This window comes from Rhamphochromis sp. 'chilingali' (genome assembly GCF_963969265.1).
Source record: "Rhamphochromis sp. 'chilingali' genome assembly, chromosome: 1".
Taxonomy (NCBI): Eukaryota; Metazoa; Chordata; class Actinopteri; order Cichliformes; family Cichlidae; genus Rhamphochromis; species Rhamphochromis sp. 'chilingali'.
Window position 1 is genome coordinate 44,702,588 of NC_137929.1, and position 25,419 is coordinate 44,728,006.

The 25,419-nt window shown below is 42.4% G+C and overlaps 1 protein-coding gene across 1 annotated transcript in view; it reads right to left on the bottom strand.

The window, feature by feature from the left end:
• col4a5 (collagen, type IV, alpha 5 (Alport syndrome)) overlaps window positions 1-25,419 on the bottom strand; it is a 70,665-nt gene extending 45,246 nt beyond the window's left edge. The window contains exon 1 of the mRNA XM_080893915.1: window positions 25,118-25,419. Within this exon, the coding sequence (XP_080750041.1) occupies window positions 25,118-25,204 (87 nt within the window). The 5' untranslated portion in view covers window positions 25,205-25,419. The remainder of the gene's footprint in view (window positions 1-25,117) is intronic.

A 25,419-nucleotide genomic window follows, 5' to 3' on the forward strand; every position in this document is an offset into this window, starting at 1 on the left:
ACTATGTTTTAATAAATAAATAGAGTTAAAATTTGGACATAAAGTTTATGTCCCAAAAAAATGTGTGACTTAAAAGATATTTTAAATCTTAAAAGATATTTCTAAATAGATTTACTGTTAAAAAAAATAAATTAAATAAAATAAGAAGAAAAGAAAGAATCTTTAGCGCCCTCTGCTGGACAACCTGTGCTAGTCTGTTTCAGTGCTTTTGGCACAGTACATGCTACAAACATTTGGAACTGATAAACCGACATTGGATCAACGTATCAAGCTCTGCTAAGTAACCCTAAACATCTGTTGCGCATCATTTGAGAGACGCATTAATTAAAGTAGTTTCTACAGAACTGAAGCCTGCTGGGATCACACATAGAAACAACCCTTTATCCTTTACATCTGTAAAAACACACGTCACCCTCTGCTCCATGCTTTCATCTAGCAATGGGGTTTTTGTCTTTAACTTGTACTGAACCAAAACAAAAAGACTGTTGTGGTGCTGCAGTGATTAAACAGATGGAGGAGGTGTTTTAGGCATGTTCATCATAGACGTTCCAGCGAGGCGGGTAATACTTAATAATAGTTTTTTGTTTTGCAGCAAACGGACTAAAATTTCCTTATCCTTCACAGTGGGTTTTTCACACAAGGGGAGTTTTTTTTTAATGTATCAATCAGACAGACTCTGCTGAGAAGGACGTGAGCGTATTCTCATAGACGTCCTGAAATCATGTCTGCTTTGGCCTCTGATATCAGGAAAATCTCAGTGCACATAAGCAGAAATGCTGAATGTACAGCAGATAGTGACGAGAATGAAAAACGACTGAGTCAAAAAGACACTGACAGTCTTTTTTGATACTATTCATGAGTCCAACTGAAATCCAAACTGAGCATAGTTTGAAGTGAGTTGATTGGAGTGAGTATAATGGACACCACTGGTACTAATTTCAAAGAGGAGATGCTATATTGAGGTCATGTATTGTAGTTAAGTGTCAGCAGAGGGCATTATCTATTTGTGAGCTCAGCGAGCTGTGAAACATGGCGACTGAAAGAAGCGTACAAAGTGTTTGGGAGTACTTTAGGTTTAGACCCACAGCCAAAATGAGCCAGAAACTGCGTGGTGTCTGAGCCTTTAACTAAATATGCTAATGCTTCAAAGTGCATTTGCGTTTAACATAAGTCCTCCAGCAATAATTGGCATATCAAGATTGAAAACCAATGTGAGACCCAGGCAGGCCAAGCCATGTGGAGCCTATAACAATGTTGCCCATTTGGAATGTGGGTACCCCACAGTGGATTGCCAACTGTGGGCCATGTAGTTCTGCCTGTAGTGCATCAAATGTTTTAACATAATACCTGAAGCATCATTACTATTTAATGCAGTATACAAGTGTGGAGTGTGAAATGTTACAAATAACTAACAAAATGTTGTAAATAATGAGAAATCATGAAAGGTACCTAATGCTATCTGTCCATCTTCATGGATTTGTGTGCTCATATAAGCACAGATCATTTAACAGTTGAATTTTAAGCTCTTATTACCGCTACATATTTATCAAAACTGGTGCACATCTACATGGCAAAGGAATATGCACCATTACGAATAAACTGGTAGCTTTTCTCAGTACTTACGCCATCAAATTCTTTCAATTACCTCATGTAAGCAGAAAGATTTGCAGTCTCTCCTCTTGGAGACAACCTGCCATAGTGCAACCAGGCCTGGCTGGGACTGGCCCTTTTATACAACAGGTTCAGACATGTCCGACTCCTCGCTCTACATACATCAACACTTGGCACGTTGTGATGTAGTTAGGGGCAACGAGAAATTAGAGAGGGGCGCGGCGGCTTGCCAGCTGAATACCTGGATATGTGTAGCCCGGGGATAGACTGAGAGCAGGCAGGTAAGAGAGGGTGGAGGAATGGCAGGAGACAGTCTGATGGAAATAAAGTGTTAAGTAAGATTACTGAAAACTGGCAGAGGGAGGGAAGGTTGTGATTTCACTTCACATTTGAATAAAATCAAGCATGGCTGATTATAAACAAACAAAACTGTGTGCTGCGGGCTCCAAGCTGTTAGTCTATAAGTCAAAAATTGCAAATATGTGCGGCCTCAAGGAGCATGTACAACAAAATGGGTCACGTTCCTCCTTGGACGAGTGCAGCTATCACTTGGACCAAAATTTGCAGGAAATGTACAGTGTTGTGCAAAAGTCTCGAGCCATTCCTAGTAAAGGGAAACGAGGAGAAACGCTGAGGATGGAGGAATTACATGACGACTGGACTGGAAAACATTGGCAACAGGTTTTATAGAGTGATGAATCCAATTATTTGGTTTAAATCATCATCAGTATGTCTAAGAAAGATGACGAGAGAGGAACAACTGGGAGTGTCTACAGATATCTGTAAATCATGGTGACTCCAAACACACTGCCAGTGCAGTTAAAGCATACATGGATTGAAAAACCCTGAACGAAACACTACCAGGCATGGATTGGCCTCCCCAGAGCGCAGGCCTCAACATTACTGAAGCAATGTGAGATTATCCAAAGACAGTTAACATCCAAAGAGCTCTGGATGTCATCAAGAGGTCTGGAGAACTAGAAAAGAAATTACAAGAAAGCTGCTAAAGAGAGTTCAGAGCACTGAAGAGTAAATGTGACCTACCCAAAACCTTTACCTAACAAATATCTGGTTCCTTTTCCGCTATTAAGGAATCTAACAGAAACACTCATCCAAATGAATCACAAGAAGCTATAATTTACCTCAAAGCTAAGCCAAATTTTACACGAAAGCATGAAAGTGTTCCTCCACACTCACATAAATGGAGTCAGTTTACCACTGCTAAACTGTTCCTGTGTGCCACAGCGAGAGCTTCATATTTAACCTGTAACTCCTGCTGCAGACAAAACAAGATCATACCGTCTGTTCTAATATCTGCGAGAATGTGAAACAGAGGGAAGGGACACAAACAGCTGTGCTCTGTTCACGATACTGTAAAACTTTTTTTTCCTTTTGGATTTCAGATGATAAGAGTTTATGATGCAAAGATTAGGGATTAGCAGCTGAGCCTTTTGCACTCATTCACCTGCTTCATGCTTCTGCTCTTTAAGGCCTGTTTTTGTGCACATCTAGGTTTATTTGGTTTACCATATTTTCTGAACGGCCCATTTTTGGCATTTTAAAGGATTTTATTGGTCTTACAGGCATGCCCCGCTGTGCACTGTGAGGCAGTTGTAACACTTTTTGTTGTAGTATCACTCAAACTGATTATGTGCCACTGCAGTACGATTCCCCCACATAAACACTACAAATAATAACAGAAAATGCTCCTTTAATGAGCTAAATTTGACCCTGTGCTCTAATTCAGACACGCTGCCTGCGATTTAGTGGCGTTTGTGTGCGAGTTACGTTTAAACTGTGAGCGCTGAGAGTGGTGCTTAGCAGCGGTTTGGTTCAGATCCCCTAACCTGGCTGAACATGCTCTCGCTTGCTTTTCAGACTTGAGTGATATGATTTTAAGCAAATGTGCAGGCAGGTCACAGCAGGTTCCTATCCTGCCCGTGTTTCTCCTAAATACACCCCAACCCCCTTTAAATGGCTTGTAATGAGAGCAGACAGTGAAAAGGCATAAGTGTCACAGCTGTACAGCTACCTGTTGGCATTAAGCCACATTAAAAAGGAGAAAAAGGAAAAAAAATTGTTTAAAAGGAAAAAGCTGAAAATTTAAATAGTTAAAAGTTGAAATGTGAATAGTTGGTTTTGGTATTATATGATTCATTTATTACATTTTATGTGGAGTGAATAAATAAAAGTATATTTACGGTGGCCCCTAGAGACAAAGCACGTACAAACTTCAAAACACGTAAAAACTCCAAAACATTTAAAAACTCAGACTCGCGTAAAAACTCAGAAGCACGTAAAAGAGCCGGCTCTTTTTAGTGAGCCGAACCGAAAGAGCCGGTTCTCTAAAAAGAGCCGGAAATCCCATCACTAGTCTGTGCTGTGATAAACATCTGATATCTCAGTTGTTTTGACCTGAGGGGGTCTGTTTGTCCAGATGAGACAAAGAATGCTGCGCATTCAATGTTGATATGCTGTTACGGTCGCTGACCTCTAGTGGCTCTCCCTCTGTAGAAGAGTTGTTTTTCTCCTTTTCTTGTGTTGCAGGTCTGCCTCATGAGCCGCAGCTGAGGTGTGTTCCAGCTCGTCAGCCACGGCATATAGTCTGCCATCCTAAACTGCCACACCCCCTGCCATTTTCCCCATGTTTGCCAGAGCTGTGAGCTGTAGAGTTTTGGGCAGCGGGCCTTAGTGTGTATGTGTGTGAGAACTTACCCTCTGTGAACTTTGGTTTTTCTTTCTTTTATTGTAAGCAAAGGTGTACCCTTATTGTGTTAATTAGTTTGTCATTGTGGAAGCAGGTAGGGGTTCTCTGCCATTTTTGTTTCAACTGTTTTCTCCTGGTTTGGTTAGACAGGGAGCTCAGCCATTGTATTTTGTTTTGGTTAGTGAGTACTTGGTTTTGATTTCTAGCTAAAGTGGGGTGTTTTGTTTATTGTTTTGGCCTTGGAGACCCTGAAGAAAAGAGCTTCCCTGTGCTTGTTTTACTGTAGTAGTTTTAGGCAATAAATCTTGTATACTGACATCTATTTCTCCAGTAGTTCATGTGTTCCCTTTCACTTTGTGTTACCCCTCGCTCCAGTCGACACTTCGTTCTTAAGTGGGGCGTAACATAAGTGGGGGCTCGTCCGGGATTATTTGGGTTGTGGCGCAGTTTAGCCTGGGTGATTTTATAGCTAGGCCTGCATTGGTCCAGCTTGATGCATGTCGGAAGGAGGATTTGTGTGCTGTTGCCGCGCATTATGAAATCCTTGTGGCCAAGTCCATGAAGAAGAGCGAGTTAAAGACTCTTGTTGTCAGTGGGTTGGTTGGGAAAGGCGTGTTCCCCTTAGAGGTGGTCTCGGGGGATGCCGCGTCACTCCTCGAAACCTCTGGTCATCCTCAGGTTTGTGCTGAGGAGGGGGCGGGGACACCTACGGTGGTCAAACCAGGTGAGGGAAAGCCACCAACCTCTCTTCCACGGTTTGAGCCCTTCTCTGTCGAATCTAGTAATCCCAGTGTTAGTGCACGCGTAAAGGTACGTTTAGTTCGTCTTGAACTTGAGGCCAAAGAAAGGGGACGTAAGGATGAGCTTGAGTTCAAGTTAAAGTGTCGGGAGCTAGAAGCTGAGACATCTATTAGGTTGCGTCAACTGGTGTTCCGCTGCTCAAACATTCCTTGAGTTCGCAAGGGAAAAAGGGACACTATTTGATAGGTGGTGTCACCTATCAAATAGTGTCTTACCAGGTCGCAAGCTCGGAAGCTGGAGGAAGTGAACCTGAGTGAGACTGTTCTTGGATCTGTTCTAACTGGGGACAGAGAGCCAGCTGCTAGCCCTTCTAAACCAGCGCTCGATGAACAGGGTCTGGCTACTCTGTCTGAGGTTCTTCCTTTGCCGGTCTCACGTGAGTGTTTGAGCCAGGCTCAGGAAAAGGATGAGTCGCTCGCTAACTGTTTTAAAGAGGTAAGCGGGTTAGCAAACAATAAAAAGGCACACAGGTTTTATCTTGAGGATGGGTTACTGCTAAGAAAATGGGTCTCAAGACCTGCATTACAGCAGGAAGGAGGTGATGAGGGTTGGGGGGTGGTACGCCAAATAGTCATTCCTAGGGATTACCGGGGTGGCATATTGCAGCTTGCGCATGAACACCCATGGTCAGGTCATTTAGGTATTACTAAAACCTATGACCGCGTTCTTCAGCACTTTTTCTGGCCAGGTCTGAAGAAAGACGTTGCCAAGTTCTGCAAAACATGCCAGGTTTGCCAAATTGTGGGTAAACCTAATCAGGCGGTGCCACCTGCTCCTCTTAAACCCATCCCGGTAGTTGGGGAGCCTTTTGAGCGTGTTTTAGTGGACTGTGTGGGTCCTCTACCCAGAACAAAAACGGGTAATCAGTTCCTCTTGACAATCATGTGTGCCACAACCCGTTTTCCTGAAGCCATACCACTTCGAAAAATCACCGCTCCCACTGTGATTAAGGCTCTACTTAAATTCTTTTCAACATTTGGTCTGCCTAGAATTGTTCAGACCGACCAAGGCAGCAATTTCCAGTCAAAACTGTTCAAGCAGACATTACAATCACTTGGTATCAGACACATCCCTTCCAGCCCTTACCATCCCCAGTCACAAGGTGCACTAGAAAGATGGCACCAGACCATAAAGTTGATGATGCGAAAATATTGTCTGGTGACTGACAAGAACTGGGATGAGGGACTGCCATTCCTACTGTTTGCAGCTCGTGAAGCAAAACAGGAGTCCCTTGGTTTCAGCCCTGCTGAATTAGTTTTTGGGCACAGTGTGAGAGGGCCTCTAAAAGCCCTGAAAGAACAGTTTTTGTCTGATGTGCAGCCGCAATCAAATGTGCTTGAGTTTGTCACGCAGTGTCGGGAACGTTTGTACCATGCTTGTGCAATAGCTAAGAAGTCTCTGTCAGCAGCCCAAGGGAAAATGAAGCGGCAGTATAACCGGAAGGCAGTGCAGCGTTCTTTTAAACCTGGTGATCAGGTACTCGTGTTGGTGCCCACATCTGGTCCGTCTCTGTCAGCCCAATTTGCGGGACCATATGTGGTAGAGAGCAAAGTCAATGACACAGACTACATCGTTCGCACTCCGGATAGGAGGCGTAAAACACGGCTCTGCCATATAAACATGCTGAAACTGTTTCACTCTAGGGAAGACGATCGCGAGGGCTCCATCTCACTCATTTCTGTGCCCATAAACCATGATGATGGTTTGGTGAAGGGTAGTGAAGGTCAGCAGAGCGGCAGGCTTGCAAACTCAGAGGTTCTTGGTGCCTTAGACACGTACCTCTCCTATCTTCCTCATGACGAGAGAGACGATGTGAAAGATCTGATCCAAGCGCACCCTAGTCTGTTTGGGGATGTACCGTCTAAAACCCCAGTGTTAAAGCACGACATTGACGTGGGTGATGCGTGCCCTATTAAGCAACACGCATACCGGTGCCCCCCACTCAAGAGGGAATTAATGAAAAACGAGGTACAGTACCTGCTTGGAAATGGTTTGGCGATACCTAGCCATAGCTCTTGGAGCTCTCCATGTCTGCTGACACCAAAGTCAGATGGTTCTCCTCGTTTTTGTACTGATTTTAGGAGAGTAAATGCAGTCACAGTCCCTGACTCATACCCATTGCCTCGCATGGAAGACTGCATAGACAGTATTGGAGCCGCCACCTACATAACAAAGCTAGATCTGTTAAAAGGGTACTGGCAGGTTCCTCTAACTAGCAGAGCCTCTGATATTTCAGCATTTGTTACTCCAGACTATTTCTTGCAGTACACAGTGATGGCGTTTGGCATGCGGAATGCACCAGCCACTTTCCAACGACTTATGAACCTTGTGTTAGCAGACATTCACAGTTGTAATGTGTATTTGGATGACATTGTGGTATATTCTTCTTGCTGGACTGATCACGTGAGTACTCTGAGGGATGTTTTTGCTCGTTTAACCCAGGCTTCCCTAACTCTGAACCTGGCAAAGTGTGAATTTGCCAAGGCGGTAGTGACATACCTCGGAAAACAAGTGGGACATGGCCAGGTGCGCCCCGTGAATGCAAAGGTGGAGGCCGTACTGAGCTACCCGGTGCCCACCACCAGACGGGAGCTCAGACGCTTCTTGGGTCTGGTGGGCTACTACAGATGTTTCTGCCGGAACTTTTCAACAGTGGTGGCTCCCCTGACTCGTCTGTGCAGTCCAAAGGAACCCTTCGTATGGACTGCTGAGTGCCAACATGCATTTGACTGTGCCAAGTCTCTCCTTTGCAGTGCCCCTGTACTGGCTGCTCCCGACTTCAGCAAGGCCTTCAAGCTGGAAGTGGATGCAAGCGCTACGGGCGCTGGAGCAGTACTGTTGCAGGATGGAGTTGATGGCATCAGTCACCCGGTTTCCTACTTCTCAGCTAAGTTCAAGCCTCATCAACTCAACTATTCCACCATTGAGAAGGAAACCCTGGCCATGTTGCTTGCTCTGCAGCATTTCGACGTGTACGTGGGGTCAACCACCACCCCTGTCATGGTTTATACTGACCATAACCCTCTGGTATTCCTAAAGCACATGTACAATCATAACCAAAGATTGATGAGATGGGCGTTGCTTGCTCAGGAGTATAACATAGACATCCGACATCAGAGAGGTGTGGACAACGTGGTGGCTGACGCACTGTCCAGGACCCAGTATTAACCCCTTAACCCCAGTAACGGACCTGGTGGCAGTTGTTAAAGGTGTCTGTTTACTGTATGTGATATTTTATGTGGGGGGGTGTTACGGTCGCTGACCTCTAGTGGCTCTCCCTCTGTAGAAGAGTTGTTTTTCTCCTTTTCTTGTGTTGCAGGTCTGCCTCATGAGCCGCAGCTGAGGTGTGTTCCAGCTCGTCAGCCACGGCATATAGTCTGCCATCCTAAACTGCCACACCCCCTGCCATTTTCCCCATGTTTGCCAGAGCTGTGAGCTGTAGAGTTTTGGGCAGCGGGCCTTAGTGTGTATGTGTGTGAGAACTTACCCTCTGTGAACTTTGGTTTTTCTTTCTTTTATTGTAAGCAAAGGTGTACCCTTATTGTGTTAATTAGTTTGTCATTGTGGAAGCAGGTAGGGGTTCTCTGCCATTTTTGTTTCAACTGTTTTCTCCTGGTTTGGTTAGACAGGGAGCTCAGCCATTGTATTTTGTTTTGGTTAGTGAGTACTTGGTTTTGATTTCTAGCTAAAGTGGGGTGTTTTGTTTATTGTTTTGGCCTTGGAGACCCTGAAGAAAAGAGCTTCCCTGTGCTTGTTTTACTGTAGTAGTTTTAGGCAATAAATCTTGTATACTGACATCTATTTCTCCAGTAGTTCATGTGTTCCCTTTCACTTTGTGTTACCCCTCGCTCCAGTCGACACTTCGTTCTTAAGTGGGGCGTAACATATGCACAAAGACAAATTCCTGCAGACAGAAAACAAAAATGCTCCCTTCAAATTTCATTCTGTGTTGCAATATATTGGCAATAAAGGTGGAAAAACATCCGTCTCACCACCTTTCACACAATAACACACGTCTGTTACTGTGGACTGTCTGAAACAAGAGCTAAACATTGCCTAACAGACCAGCCGGAGGAAAAGTCCTCCTACATCAACAGAATAAAAATCCAGATTTAACCTGAAGGGAGGAGGAAAAATAAGTGAGAGAGAGCGAAATCTTAAATTACAGCCTTCTGTTATTACTACTCTACTACATACAGACTGCTAAACAAAATTAGAGGAGTCAAAGCTAAAAAACAGTTGAACACCTGGAGATTTGTTGGGCTTCACGCCACTTTCATCGTTATACCAGACGAGGAAGTCCTAAGCGCTCGAGTTAAAGGCAGCTTCTTTAAGAAGTTTCACCTCTCGTGTGAAAGGCTTCTGATGGGAAGCCCCAGACATTTAAACTCTAGTGAGGTTATCACCTCAGACATCGCCCTAGGAGTCGCACCCATCTTTTAGTACTGAAGAAGCCTTTTGGATGAGCGGTGAAACATCTTCAGGAGCCTAAAAAAGAAGTCTAGTTAAGACGACCAAGATCTGGAACTGAAAATGCACACAGATACTGCTAGCCTTGAACCTCCCCTAATTTCTTTATCATTTGCTTCTGAGGAGCCAGACTTCCTTGTAGTGGTCTCAAGCAACGGTTCTCCAGGTTGTCTAAAGGTTTTTCACTCGTTTTCACTTGTGCCTGACATTTTCAGTTTGTTAAGCCACTGAACACTCAACTATAAATCATTCAAAGACATAAAAGGGACCAACCTTAAGAGATAATTCAGTGTTGTGTTTACACATACCAGACAAGTTAGCAAAGAACCAAATTTAAATGTTATCTTTAGGCCCTTTGTTATTAGCAGACTGTCACAAAAAAACATTTGAGATGACATAAAAATAGCATTTTTTGCACCAATTCCACCGATTCCCAAAAACTATTAGCTGAAAACTTGGCATACTGACCCAGTATGAACCTTCCCTCAGGTCATCTGGATCCGGTTTTTTATCAGTTCCCAGAGTCAGAACCAGACACGGAGAAGCTGCATTCAGCTTTTATGCTCCTTATATCTGGAACAAACTCCCAGAAAGCCTCAGATCAGCTGAAACACTCAGTTTATTTAAATCCAGGTTGAAGACTCACCTATTCTCAGCTGCATTTGAATAAAGCACCAAATCCACACTTTTAAGCTTAAATTTCAAAACTTATATTTTAACTACTGATTTTATCTACTGTTCTGATTTTATCTACTGTTTTTTTGTTGTTGTTGTATTTTTTAATCAATTTTAAATCATGCTTTTTATTGTTTTTGTTTTTTAATGTCTCTGTAAAGCACTTTGAATCACCTTGTTGTTGAATTGTGCTATATAAATAAACTAGCCTTGGCTTGCCATATCTCAGCATGGTGTGCACTGTGTCCTTAAAACAGTGAGAGAAATTTGAGGAAGAGGGGTATACGCATAAATTAATGAATGCATTACTAAGCAGTGGATCCTGTGATTTTATGCCCTGCCTCTCTGCTATATCACTCAGCGATGTGAAAAATGCTCAGACACAGCAACATGTTGAACATTATCCTGCGACTGCTTACTAAAGGCTTAGCTGCATACCAGCCGGCACACTGAACTGAGATTAACTAAGACAGGCTGTCCTGAGCCTGCTGCCCTAAACTGAATGATTACAACCAAACATTAACCTGAACTAGTCCCAACACGAAGACTATAACAAAGTCTCAACCTTCAAGCAGCTCTTTACAAGGTGTTTCCCCAAACTGTACTAAACTTCTTACAAGTCCAAACACACGCACACTAAAACACAGCAGCCTACATCTCAGTGTAAAGTACAAACAGTATGTGTTTATCAGGATTTTATATGACTCTAGTGTAATACGGGTTAAAAAACACAGATATATTAAAAGAGTGAGATCTTTTGCGTCCAGACTGGATACAAATAATCTGAACTGTGGCGATGCTGTCAGCTAACTCCCCACCACACCAAAGTTTAGCTAAGAAGTAGTATAGTAGGCTTTGAGCTCAAAGGTCTCAATAAAGAGTGAGAAAAACAAATCATGGCTGACTTCAGTTTTTCATTTCTGGACTCTGCTAGAGCAGCTCTGAATGAGTCACAGTTAGAAATAATCCTGTTTTATTTCTATACTGGGCCTCTGTTCAGCCCTGCCAATCACTCTCAGGTTGAAAAAGGCCATTTTAGCACCTCAGTCTTTCAGACAACTTTCTTCTGATTTGTTGCCCCTCATAAACAGGTTTAAGCAGCAGGTGGGTGGGTTTCTGTACTCATAGGCAGAGATTTGTGTCTGCAATGACCGCACTGGGGACATCCCCATTCAATGACATCATAAAGAGCCAAAGGCAGAAAAAACTCTTTTAGCTCAACTAGGATCACTTTCACAAAGAACAGGTGTCGACAACCCTCAACATCAAAAGAGCCATTTTAGCTCCTCCTACTGTAATTTAATTGAGAGAGGTTAAATTAAAACATACAGTATATTCATTAATAGGTTTATGCTCTTTATTTTATGTAATACAGTGGTCCCTCTTTTATCGCCGTAGTTATGTTCTAAAAAATAATCCGCAATAGGTGAAATCCGCAAAGTAGCTAAAATGTTTTTTTTTTAAATTATTATAGATTTTTTTATGTCTGTAAAACCCCTCACTACACACTTTATACACTTTTCTCAGACAGGTATGAACATTTCCTCACTTTTCTCTCTTGTTTAAACACTAAAAGTTCAAACCTTCGTAGAAAAATATACAGAATAAAACCAAAGGTGCCCGCGGTTGCCTTTGAACTTCAGAGTCACACTGTTAGCGGGTCAATTTGACAAGCTTAACACTTTCTGTACTGTACAGGAGACAAGGCACGAGATTGATTGACAATGGTCTACAGCCAATTAGAACGCAGAACACAATGTGTTGTATAAAAAATAAAAAGCTTGCAAAATTGCACAAAAAAAATCTGCGAAACAGGTGAAAGGTGAACCGCTGTATTTAAGTATACCTTACAAACTGTTATGTATATTTAACATGTGAGTCATTATCATTTTCAAATTTCTCTTGATGTTCATACGAGTGCAATGTTACATTCTCCATCTGCATTGTGTCACATTGAATAGGAAAGCATCACCAGCCTATATTTTTCTGTTATAAATGACCACCTCTGCAGTTCTGCTTTGGTGTCTTTCAGAAGAAGAAGAAGAAGAAGAAGAAAGTGTGTACTTTTATTGTGCCCCGTGGGGAAATTGCTCTCTGCATTTAACCCATTCACTCAGTGAAGCAGTGGGCAGCCATTGGGCGCCCGGGGAGCAGTGTGTAGGGACGGTACCTTGCTCAGGGGTACCTCGGGGTAGCTGTTAAGGGGAATCGAACCCCCGACCTTCCGATCATGGGGCAACCACTCTACCTACTGAGCTATCCCTGCCCCAGCTAAGTGTTTTAAATTTAGAACTTCAAGCTGTAGTATTTTGACTTTCTTTCTTCTCATCATCCAAATTTCCAGCCGTGAAGTCTAGTATACTCATTTCACAAGATAATTCGATGTAATGTTTATAGCTTTCTCTGCTGTTGCCGAGTGGCATAAAATCCAAGCAGAGCATGTATGCATGCATCCACCTCCTAAAAGAAATTAAAGCTGTAATAACATCACACTACCTCTCACACTGCTCATGAGAGACAAGAGACGTAATTCTCACAGCCACACAAGGTCCTCGTCAGGACTTTCTAAACAAACCGCAATCATTTCATGCGGGGGCTGAAACAGACGAGTGGGTCTCTTAGATTTTGTCCTTTGCCCTAAAACGGCTCCGTCTGGACGGGTTTATAAAAGATAATAAAGTAACTGTATACTCTGAAATATGTAAAGAAACAGACACACAAAGGCTGCTAGCTCCCCTTTTTTCTCTATGTGGTCGTCAGGGAAGCCCTGTTTCTTCCACAGCAGCATGATGAAAGAAACAGGTGCTCATATTTGGGGAGTGTGGGAGAGAGAGAGAGAGAGAGCGCTGGAAATAGTGAGGGAGAGAAAAGTAGAAGAAGAGAGAACCAGACACATCCCACGCTACTATTTTTCTATGCAGGCACAGACTCACTGAGCTGTGTGCTCTGTTATACTACAGCACTGTGAATACCTGTGTCTTATCACTCCTTGGCTTTGCTCGCTCTCATGCAGTCCTGTTGTTGTTGTGGCAACTCATGTGAGATAAAAAACAAAACGAGTTGATGGTAAAGTGATGAGTCTCTTTGTTAATCAGCATAACAATATTCTTCTTCTATAGTGAAAATGGCTGTGGACGGCTGCAACCCTTCTTTGTGTTATTGTGGCTCTACAAGCAGGATGTGTGCATCAGGTTAGATTAGGAAAAGGCTGTGAAGAGTTCAGTGCTGCTGTGAATCAAAATCAGTGTCCTGTGTATTGGACTATAATGATCACAGTGTGATCGGTAGTGAGAGTACGGAGAGGTGAAGGTGTGATCTGGAGTGAAGAGGAGTGAAAGTGAGGAGAGGTGAGACAGGACGTGTGAATGAGAAGCAGACGGACGTAACAGTGAAGCTGCGAGGAGCAGAGGCATATACAAGGGTTCACCCAGAGGTGGGCAATATGAGTAACAGCTAATATCACAATATGATTTTGCTATATCACAATACAATATATATATCACAATATATTTAAATAACATCTAAAACAAATGTTGTTTTAACCATTCAGTGCTTAAAATTGCCCTTTTTTATTTTGCTAACTGCTCACTTCTGCAGCAATAGTTTTACAGCATGTTTTGCAAATTACCGTGTTTTGTTCGACATCCTCCTTGTGAAATCCTTGCTCAGCGCTGTATGCCAGGTAGAACGTTTTTCCGGCTGGGAGGGGGGATTAATGATGCATTCGCAGAGTGTGGGAGAAAAAACCCTCACAGTGAATTACATGCAGACAGCTTAATATTGTCATGGCAAACTTATACTCAATGAAAGCCTAAATAAAGCCATTTTAACCATCGTATGTGGAAAAACTCATGATACAGCGAGTATATTCGATATATCGCCCACCCCTAGGTTCAACCATCCAAAGCAACAGTGCAAAAGAGAGGCGAAGAAGAGGGGCAAGCAGGGTAAGGAAGAGTGTAAGGGAAGGTTTAAAAATGTCATGTATGGCTGGAGACGGGGGCGCTGACAAAAAGACTTGAAGCTGAGCTGAAGGCATTAGGATTTTCAAGGGGAGTGACCAGAATGGACAGGATTAGAAATGAGTACATCAGAGGGAAAGCTCAGGTTGATCGTTTTGGAGACAACGTTAGAGAGGCGAGGCTGCAGACCTTACAATTTAAAATGCCTTTTATCTGAAATTGAATTGATTTCAGGAGTGGTTTCAGATGTGCCTAAGGGTCACCCACATTAATCTTCCAATGACCTTCAGCTGTTGCCAGACTGTAGGCTATGCTGATATACTTGTCAGTCTAGTTACAGCCTCTCCTCCTTCCCATTCCACTTTCTGGCCGACCTGGCCCTCCACCCTCCGAACTGCACTAGCTTTAAAAGACTTCTTTGTCATGACTTGGACACCACCCTGATCCACCAACTTTTCTGGGTCTCCTGACTCCCCTTTTTGCTCAGCCTGGTAATGACTACCCACTCAGCTCCTCAAGCACTGTTAGGATTAAAGACTTTAAGATACTCCCTAATATCTTTCTTGGTCAATAAAACTGCTTTAGTCATGTCCTGGTTTCTTCTCTGCATCTATGTTTAGCCTGTTCTGGACATTCGGTCCCTTCTCTTTGGTGATTTTATGGGTACTGAGCCGCTCACCCACCTCTTTGGGTCCTGCGAGCTAAACAAACTAATATCTGGGTGCTAACTGTCACTGCATCATTGTTACTGTCCATACATACAAGCATAAATAGATAAAACTGATGAACATGTAATAGTTAGGGTTGGTGAAGACTTTAATTTCATTAATTGAGTGCAAAGTTTTACAGCAAAGTTCATCATCAGTGTTGAATGACAACAAAGAAACATGAAAAAGAGAACGCTGACATGCCAGCAGAGCTGAAAACAAGCTGAGCGCAGTTTAGAGAGGGAAGTTTTTACCTCAGTCTCAAACTTTAAAAGCCCAGTTGACAAAGTAACAATGACAACAAAAGAAACAAGACGTTATGACAGGACGAGATGGCAGTAAAGAGGTGCTTAGTAATATGAGGCCAGTCTGCTCAAGTGAAATGTTTGTTGTGTGCTCAGCTCAGAGCTGAAAGAGTGAAAGGGAAGGGAAAGGTAGAAATCTGATCAAACGAAGCCACTGATCACAGACAGATTAAACTTCACAAGCTTCTATTCTTATCACAAACAAAATATGCAAAACAAATGAGTGGAGAAACGTGATGTTTTTAACCATACATCTCTCTTCTTTTTTGCCCAGTAACTTCTCTTTATTGGTGCTTTTTAGTTTATTGTTGTTTTGCTTTCCATATGAAACACTTTAACAGATTTTTCTCATGCGTCTTAAAATCGAACTTATTTTTCCCCACTAAGCAGCAGTTCGAGCTTCCTCTGGGCGGCAAAATTCCCTTTTATTCGGAGAAAAGGAGCAACACAGGACAAAGATGATGTCCTTTCAGAAAAGGAGGTCAGCAAAACAAGAAGAAAAGATAAGTAGGGGTCTGAGGGGGACAGCATGTAGGTGGATTTGTCAGGTAGCCCGCTGAATCACAGCCACACACTCCATTCAGACACAGGGGGAAAAAATCCCACAAGATTCCCACATAAACAGTTTCATCGTAAGTTCTGTTACATATATCTGAAATTTCCATCAGCGCAAAACATAACTGGCTGCCAAAAAAACTAAAAAATCAATAAAACACAAATCCCAGGTCTGAATCATCACCAAAAGGTCATCACATGATCGAAACCTTAATCTCTCCACCAAACCTTCAATCCTCTTAAAAGCACAACCTCCTTCCATTTAAAGAGAGATCTCCTTCCCACTTTAATGTTTTCAGTGATGTTGCTAGGATACTGAGAAGTGCGAACAGATCAAAGAACAGGTATGACTAGACTAGAAGTACAAGATGAAATGGATAAGACACTGAAGCCCTTATGATGGCAGCTTACATCTATAGCAGTAACGTGCATCTCCACGTAGGTACCCTCAACTTTAACCTGACTGAAATCTTACAGTAGTGAGAACTGGGAATGCAATGACACCAGAAATTTCGTAGTCTGTACCAATACCAGACCTCAATACCAAAACAAAACATCCACCACCCCTGAGCCCTCATAAGGAAAAGAGGAGGAGAATGGATGGATGCTTTAAAACAATGATGTGGTGGCAGATCGTTTATTTAAAATGTTAATTTTATACTTAGTACCCTATCATGACTGGCAGTATTTCACTGGAAAATAAGGATTTATTTACTTTACACTAACAAATGCAAACTGCAATCATCTGTATTTTTTGTTCAATATAATTTTCGCAAATTTCAGAATCACAACGTATTCTGATCAAGAAATATTGCGATGTAATTTTGAGGCTATATCGCCCACCCCTGCTCTATAGGTAACATTGCTGGTTTTATCCATATGAAATAGTTATAGCATCCATTTAGCTCTCAGTATTAGCTTGTTGTTGGCTGCATTAGGTTACGTCTACATGCATGTATTTTGGTCAATTTAGCTTTTTCTATGCGTTTTTGGACATTCGTCCACACGTAAACGACATTTTGGTTCACTGAAAATTAGGGATGGGTACCGGTATCCGGTGCCATGATGGCACCGGTTCTGACATAAACGGTAGTAACCAGACCGAAAAGCAGCGCACATTTCGGTGCTTTATTTCGGTGCTTTTTTTTCCTGAGCTGTGATACACTTCTAGCCAATCATTTTACGTTTCCGAGGATAGTAGGCGGGTCCAGGTACGTACGTTCTTTTAGAGCAGAGCTACAGATTAAAAATGCCCAAGGCGAAGCGGTCAAAAGTCTGGCTGTACTTCACAGCAAAATATGCAAACAAGTCTGCAACAAGTGCTTTAAGCTGATACTGTGATACTGTCAAAGGAAGTAACACCTTGAATCCGATGAAACACCTGGCGACGCATAGCGGGGTTTTTTTTAAAGCTGAGAAATGCGCCGTATTTGATAGCTTGCTGCGAGACCTCACACCGAGCGCATCTACTGCGGGTGGGTTGCCTGTTATCGGACCCGGATTTAGCAACATCCCCCACAAACCCAAAGAGGAGAGTCCTGGCCCCTAGCCCTGCCAGTGTAGCAGAAATGATGAGGATGATGATGCAGCATCTGCGTGAGTAGCTTAATGTTGCTCGTGTGTAATTTACGTTGAGTAGGCTAACCACGTTATTACATTAATGCATGTAAGGTGAGCTAGCAAACATCATCATAGCTACATGCGGCTGTCTTGTTGTTTGATGGCAGATACTCCCTTCACCCTGGCCAAAAAGGCTAAAATGACCAAAGAAAAAGTGGAAAACAGTTAAACATGAGAGGTTTTGGACAAAGTTTGTGTTTTTTCCATTGTTTAAGCACTGCTTCCAGCCAAGAGTGATACCATAAATCCCCTATAGCTGCAGAAAAGGCTAACATTGTTATCTTTTTACAAAAAAACAGCTGAACATGAGAGGTTTTTGGACCAATTTTGTGTTCTCCATTCTTTAAGCACCGGTTTGAGCACCGGCACCGTTTCAAAAGTACCAATTTGGCACCGGTATCGGATAAAACCTAAACGATACCCATCCCTACTGAAAATGGAGCGTTACAGACACTCTTGCCAGGGTGGAGATTTTGAAGCACTCAGCTTCAAAGCTGAGCTTTTGATTGGCCAACATTTCTTCACGGTTAAGGTTATATCACCACCTGTTGCTTTGGCATGGTATTGACATTGCTTCAGATCGGTTATTTCGCATTTTCATGTGGATAAATTTTTTTTTAAAGAGATGAAAAAAATTCCCATTTTGAAAAGTACTTGTGTACATTAGGCTGCAGCCTTCATGATTACTTGCTGATTTCAGGGTTAGGGTTAGATTCTACTACTACTAACCCTGCTGTTGCAAAAATGACAAAAAGCATTTAAATATCACTTTTATTTCAATATCATGTGTCCTTCTACTGTTGTTGCTCATGCTAGAGCTGCTACTACTGCTACACCTACTGTAATGTAAGTTCAGGTACAACTTCTCCTTCTAAAACTACAACTACTACTGTTCTGGTTGATCTTTTACTGCCAATATAATCAAACCCGCTACTACTGCCACTACAGCCCCTACAAGCCATCAATTGATGGTGCACTTCAAGTAGACACTGATATCATCCACCTGTAACTCCCTGATCAGCCATCCTTTGGGGGTAAAGTCCTTATTTGTGACTTTATCAGCTCTACTATCACCTATCTCTAGTGTGGTTGCTCAGTGAAGTGAGATTTTCTGCTTATAGCTATTTGAAGCCAACAAGAAAACCATCCTCACGTCCTTCCAGTGGCTTCCTGTTCATTTCTGTATGACCTTCAAAAGCCTTTAAAATATCCAAGTCTATCCAAAGTCTGATCCCTGCACACATAACTTCTCACCTCTTAAAGCACCACCAGAAAAAGCTGGTATGATTATTTGGCATTATTAAATTCTGTCTACTAGAGTCATTTACCTTTTGCCAGTTTCCCTGGTTTTGCTCCTAGTATACACTAGGGATGGCTTTTAAGACGTATCATACGTACTTTTTTTATTCTCTGCATTAAATTTTTTTCAAAATGTCAAATAAATGAATACACCTGGTAACACAACATACATCACTGTGGTCTCTACTTCTACTGCTTCTACTACACCAATGTAAGTAAGTAAGTAAGTAAAATTTATTTATATAGCGCTTTTCACAGATAAAAATCACAAAGTGCTTTACAACACAGAAAATGGGAATATAAAACAATATAACAGTAAATAAAACAATGTAAAACAATAAAACTATAAAAACAGCATAAGAAGAAATTAATCAAATGCTTTTCTAAATAAAAATGTCTTCAGCTGTGAGTACACCAAAGATGTCCATGTAAATCTGATGTCCACACTAGCCTGACATTTAAAGACCCATGAAGAGGAGGCAACAGGGAAATGACTGGATGCTGTTTCAGTCTGAATTAGCAGAAAATGAAACTCATGGAAAATCGTGATGCAGACACCCACGTCTGCGACCTGTTTGGGTCTTATTAGTCACAACATATTGCTCTTATCACGTAACAATTTATTTACCAGATGGAAATAAAAACGCAAGCCTTGACTAGCAAATTGTTGAGGAGGTGTTTGAATTCCACAACAAGGAGAATGAAACTGAAAATTGTGGGTTTAGGTGAAGCTTTGCAATTGATGCAAGTGCTCTGCTATTACTACTGCAGATATATTAGAACAGTGTTTCCCAACCATTATGTGCCGCGAGAAAGGATGAGGTGTGCTGTGGAAGATTATTTAGTTCCACCTGATTGGTACTCTTAGGCGATCGGCATGAGTCGCGGGCAGAACAATTGCATTCTCTTCCACTAGAGGGCAGTACAACTACCTGCTCTAATTAAATAGGTTGCAAACTGCCAGTAAAACAGAAGAAGATGAAGAAGAAACGCTATAATAGTCATGCTGTGAGAGGACACAGCGCGTGATAGCAATAGAAAAAAATGTTTTAAAGAAAAAGTAGTAAATCTAGCCCTAGCATCAGTAGTGTTCAGAAGAAAGCAAAAAAGGTATACTGGGGACAAACTGAGCCAATTCCGGTCTACCAGGTGAACAAAATGCTTTTTGTGTCATTTTTGTTTGGTGGTGTGCCATGTAATTTTTCTAACTATGTGCCGTGGCTCCAAAAGATTGGGAAACACTGTATTAGAGTACTACTATTACTATACTATACTACTGGTATCCAGTAGTATAGGGCTACAGCTAAATCTGTCATTGTTGCATCTTTGGCTATTTTCACTTTGGTTTCTACATCAGGTCTGCTTCTTCATGCAAAGAGAATAAATGACCAGAGCGTTCTCACTCCCGAGGCGTAACATGTGGACGTTTTGTCACGTCCCGCGGCGTTCCTGAGGAACGCGAAAGGAGACCTTCGGCGTTCTTATGGTACGCGGCGGGTTATGGCTGGAATCCAGTGCAATGACGCTCCCGCGGTAGTAGACGTTCCAGACCTGTATTCCAGCCCTAAACCTAACCTTATCCCTAGCCCTGACCATAACCTTATTCCTGACCTTAACCAGGACTTTAATGATGTTAAATAGCGTGTTTCTAAGCGATTTGAAGAAAAAGAGCGAACATGTGTAGGTTCAGTCCAGACGGTTCTCATATTTCCTCTTTTTCCGAGGTCGTCATTTAGGAACGTGGTGGGTAGCCGAAAACGTAATATGGTGACGATTTGTCACCTAGCGTAAAATGTTACGCTTTGGGAGTGAGAACGGGTTGAAATGACAAAGCAGCAAAGGACGGGGGAAGAGAAATGTCTGTACTCAATCCGGGTAATTAGCTTTTTAGCTTTTGGTTTTGCTCCCATTGACCACCTGTTAATCCTAACGGCATCCGAAGGTCATTGACACCACTGTGTAAGTTCTGCCACAAATACACAGAGACTGAAGGATGAGCAGGTTAGCAACAAATTAGAATAATGGAGGTTTGTCAAAGTATGTTTAGGTGACATTACGGTGCCTCGAATAGATTCATAAGAGTAAGAGAAATGTTAATGTTAGATAGAAGTATTGAACACGTAGCATTATATAAGTACCACACCATTTACACTATCTTGATACTAGAATTTCATATCGAATACCATTTTTAGTACCACGGGAGTGGAGGGGTAAGGTTGGGGTGGGGTATGACAACAATTTTAGGTAGTGCCAAACAAACAAAACAACGATAAGTATGTGAGGTAGTTCTGTGAGCAAACAGGGTTGATGAAGTTGGCGGCTGCCATTTTTGCCTGGTTGCTGGTAGAATTTTCTTAGCTTCAGAGTTGGAGTTTGACACAAATAATTGTGTTATACTTTTAAATTAGTCTATTATAATGTTACAGAAAGTTTTATTATTAGGCATGACCACTAGCTGCTACCTTAATGATAACTAAACAGAAACTATCTGATAAAGGAGGGGGGGGGGGCAATTCATTTACCCGAGGGGCCACATGAGAAACTGGGGTTGTTGTGGAGGGCCACAACAATAAGATGAACTCAGTTCTGCTCAGTATTAATTTTATCTCTTTATGAGATTATTGGTGTTGCAATCCAAAACAATCCCAGCTTCTCATGTGCCCCTTGAGTAAATACCCACCCCTTTGATAAATCTACTTCCAACTGGGGTTGCAGCTGTGGATGGATCGAGATTTTTGATTGGCCAAAGATATTATACAAGATGCACATTATGACACAACACCACAACCCCAAACATACAGCCAAAGTCATTAAGAACTATTGTCAGCATAAAGAAGAACAAGAATTACTGGAAGTGACGTTATGGCCCCCACAGAGCCCTGATCTCAGCATCATGGAGTGTGTCTGGGATTACATGAAGAGACAGAAGGATATGAGGAAGCTTATGTCCACAGAAGATCTGTGGTTAGTTCTCCAAGATGTTTGGAGCAACCAGGCGAGAGCCTTTAAAAACTGTGTTCAAGTGTTCCTGGAAGAATTTATGCTGCCTTAAAGGCAAAGGGTGGTCACACCAAATATTGATTTGATTTAGATTTCTCTTTTTGTTCATTCACTGCATTTTGGTGATTGATGAAAATAAATTATTAACACTTCCACTTTTGAAAGCATTCTTTGTTTACAGCATTTTTCTCACCTGCCTAAAACTTTTGGACAGTACTGTGTGCACGCCCACAAGCTTTACAATACTCCAGCATTGTTGAAACCTGACTTCCTGAAATTCTCCAAACTGTTGAGGGTTGTGAACATCAACTGCTTGAGTTGCTAATGAGGGGGAAGGGCTTTCTGACTGCATCACTGCTGTGTGAAGCTGTTTATTGACTACAGGAGGCAAAGACGGAACTGTTGATGCTGTTGAGTATTAATTCAAATGCTAATTGAATAATAAAATGAATCTTTTGACAAACCTGCAGGGTACACGTATAGTTGATTCTAATATTCAAATATATATCCATCCATGGAAGTCTTTGGAGAGTTGCTCCCTCCACTGCTGCTTGCTTATGGAGCCTTAAGCTAGATAAAAATGGAATTTGCATTCAAGGACAGACACAAAGGTGGAGCAGTGGGAGGCAGATACAGAAGGTGAAAGGAGAAGGAGAAGGTAAACAGGTGAAACTTTTCCACTAATGTGGTGCTGACACACTCAAGAACTGAAGAGTGCCGGTGCCAGAAGCCTAGTACCAAAAAAGGGTTTAATGAAAGTCAGAGCCAGGGGAATTTTGGCAAGAAATTGACCAGGTTCTGTCCATGTTTGATTTTTTTCTGAACGTTACCATTTCTGCTAGTGAGAAGGAGTTCCAAGAGCGAATTTGTTTTGTTGAACTTGCATGATGCACAGGCTGATTTATGGTGGTTATAAATGTGATTATTATTAGACAGAGGATTGATTGAATGATCAGTACATCTTGCATCTGGAAAATTCCTGCCAAGACTGATTATTGTCATCGTCATCATCATGGCGCTACATGAGGGAACGAGACCGAGTGCAGTGGATGGGGGGAGACCGATTAAAGAAGAGTTGACAAAAGACAGAAGATCCTAGGAAACAAATCGGGGGACAAAAATGAGACCAAACACCAAAGAAGAAGAAGACATCGTGGAAGCTGCAGCTCTGATGTGTTAGCTGATACTCCTCTGCCGATCTCCAAATCTCCGCAATGTCAGGATGTTTTGACTATAACTCTCACCACAAACACACACATACATGCAGACAGATCCGCCCCTGCACAGACTCCACCTGAGATGTGGGTCACGTGTAGGGCGAGCGGGTGTATATAGGTGTGCGCCTCCCTTGCTGCGCAAAAAGCATGCATCAAATTAAGTGTGTGTTTGTGGTTTGCACTGCATGACGGGTTCAAAGGAAAACCTCCAGGTATACATTACCGCTGAACCCCCTCACCTGGCTGAATGGAGATTGATATCTGTGAGGATTAATACACACAGAGAGAGAGAGCAATAAAAATGACTTATGACGCTCTCTCCTTCAAACTTAATGAGAAACTCTCCGCACATACACCAGTCTGTTTGTTTTAAACCTGAAAACAATGTCAGCTTAAGTTACAGGAACATAGCTGCTTTGTCTTTGATTTTAGGGGGGTTTTTTTATCCCGCAAGTTTGGAAATTTAGACAAAGACATGCCATAAAAGATCATTTCTTTCAATCTCTTGTGCTAGCAGTGACATCAGGGCAGACTGTCTCCACTAGGGGGACTCAATGAGCGCTTTAATGGAGAAAGGGGAACTTTGATTCCCTAAAGAGTCTTCTTTCACACTAAATTAAAGGAATGCTCCAAAACACACAGCTAATTTACTATTATCTATTGAGACATTAATGACCATTTGTGAAAGTTCAGTGACTTTTTTGTGTATCATTACGCTTAAATGTCAAAAAACCGTTAATATAGCAAGTAACTATCTTAATTAAAGTTATACGTTTTTTAGTTCATTTTCTCTTTTTTCCACCCTTTTAACAGTTTACTTCAAGGTCCTTGATAAACTTTTATGGCCTTGGTGAAATATTGCAGTAAACTTAATCTCTGTCATACCGAGACAACTTCCAAGCAAAGCAGGGAAGAGGTCAAACCATAGTTTTGACATATTACAGCTGAAGGAGAGGAAAGAGCTTCTATCTGTTGATTTATTCTTCATCTCTAATCACTTTATAAACTCTGAGCAGACAACTCTCAACTCTCAAATGCTGATTTTTTAGTCTTAGACCTGATCCTGTGCTGTTTTTGTTATTTCACAGGATGCTCATACTCTGTTCAGTGTTCCAGTTGCCATCAAAACACTGAATCTAATCCATAAAATCTTCAAACACACAAATGTCTCCTGCATAATTTAAAAAACATGAAAAACCCCACTAGAGGACTTACAGAACGGCAAACAGACCTGATTGGCAGACCTGATTGGACACGCCTGGTGTGTGGTGGGCGTGCAGCCACGACTCATTAATAATTAATGACGAGGGAATATTCATGAAATATTATATGAGGAGCCTGAGTGAGAGACACTTGCACTGATTTGGTGATGCATCGGCATCCCGACATGTTAGAGATCTACAGCTGAGGATGAGGAGGCACTAGTTTAAACAGATGTGGAGGGCGAAGAGAGGAAAAGTGCGAGCGCGCTCATACACTTCCCCACCTGTGTTGCTGTTTCTGAATCATCTCTCAAATGCAAAGACTAATCAGCTGCACTAAATATGGGTTTCATTTCTCTACACTTCAGTGTGAGTCTGAAAGCAGCTGCTGTCAACTTAAAGCACACCTGCACACACCTGGAGAGAAAAACGCACAGTTCCCTCTTTCAGGACACCAAAACAAAATTACGCACAAAAGACTGAACAGCAGCCCCGCTGTTCGAGGTTCAATCCGAACACAAGCGGGCTCTTAAGGGAAGCATCGGCGCGCCGCTTTCCCTCCACACGCCGAGTTTAGAATCCGTCCGAGTTCTTGACGCGAGAATAGGAACAAAATACAGACACAGGGCGGAAAAAAAATAACCGCAGGTACGCGAAACGCGAAGATGCGCACGAAGGGGGCAGGACAGAAACTTCGTCCGATCTCCCACCAAGAAAATCTGCAGGTCCTGCGAAGGTGATCCTAGCAGTCAAAAAGCCATGAAAGCTGAGCGCAGAGGTGTATCATTGGTGTAATTACATGGTTTTTATTTGCAAGTAAAACGGAAACGGCAACCGGGATCATTATTATTAGAGCAGAAGCACTTGTTATAAAGCAGACTCTCTATTTTAGAAACTTTACTCGCTCGCTGAGGGAGCCGGTGGGTCTCTGCAGGTTCTCCTGCAGCGGGGGAAAAATCAGTGCAAGGAACTGGAAGCGTACTTACCGCAGAGTCGGATCGCTGCACCCCGGCGAACAGGACTAGTAGCAGAGTCGCACCGAGCTGTCGCAGGCACTTTGAGTCTTTACTCATCTTTTGGGGAGAATAAAACAAAGATCCGCCTGCGTTAGCACTGTACTTTGGGGCTCTTTATACGCGTGTCATAGCCCTGCTCCCCCCACGCACACTGTGGAAAAGAAATAAAGAAACTCGTTCTTCTTCTCGGCGTGTCGGCGATTGTTGCGCTTGCAGAGACTCCCAGTGGTCCTGGCTCTGGCACCGTGCGTCTCTGCAGTTCCCTCTCTCTC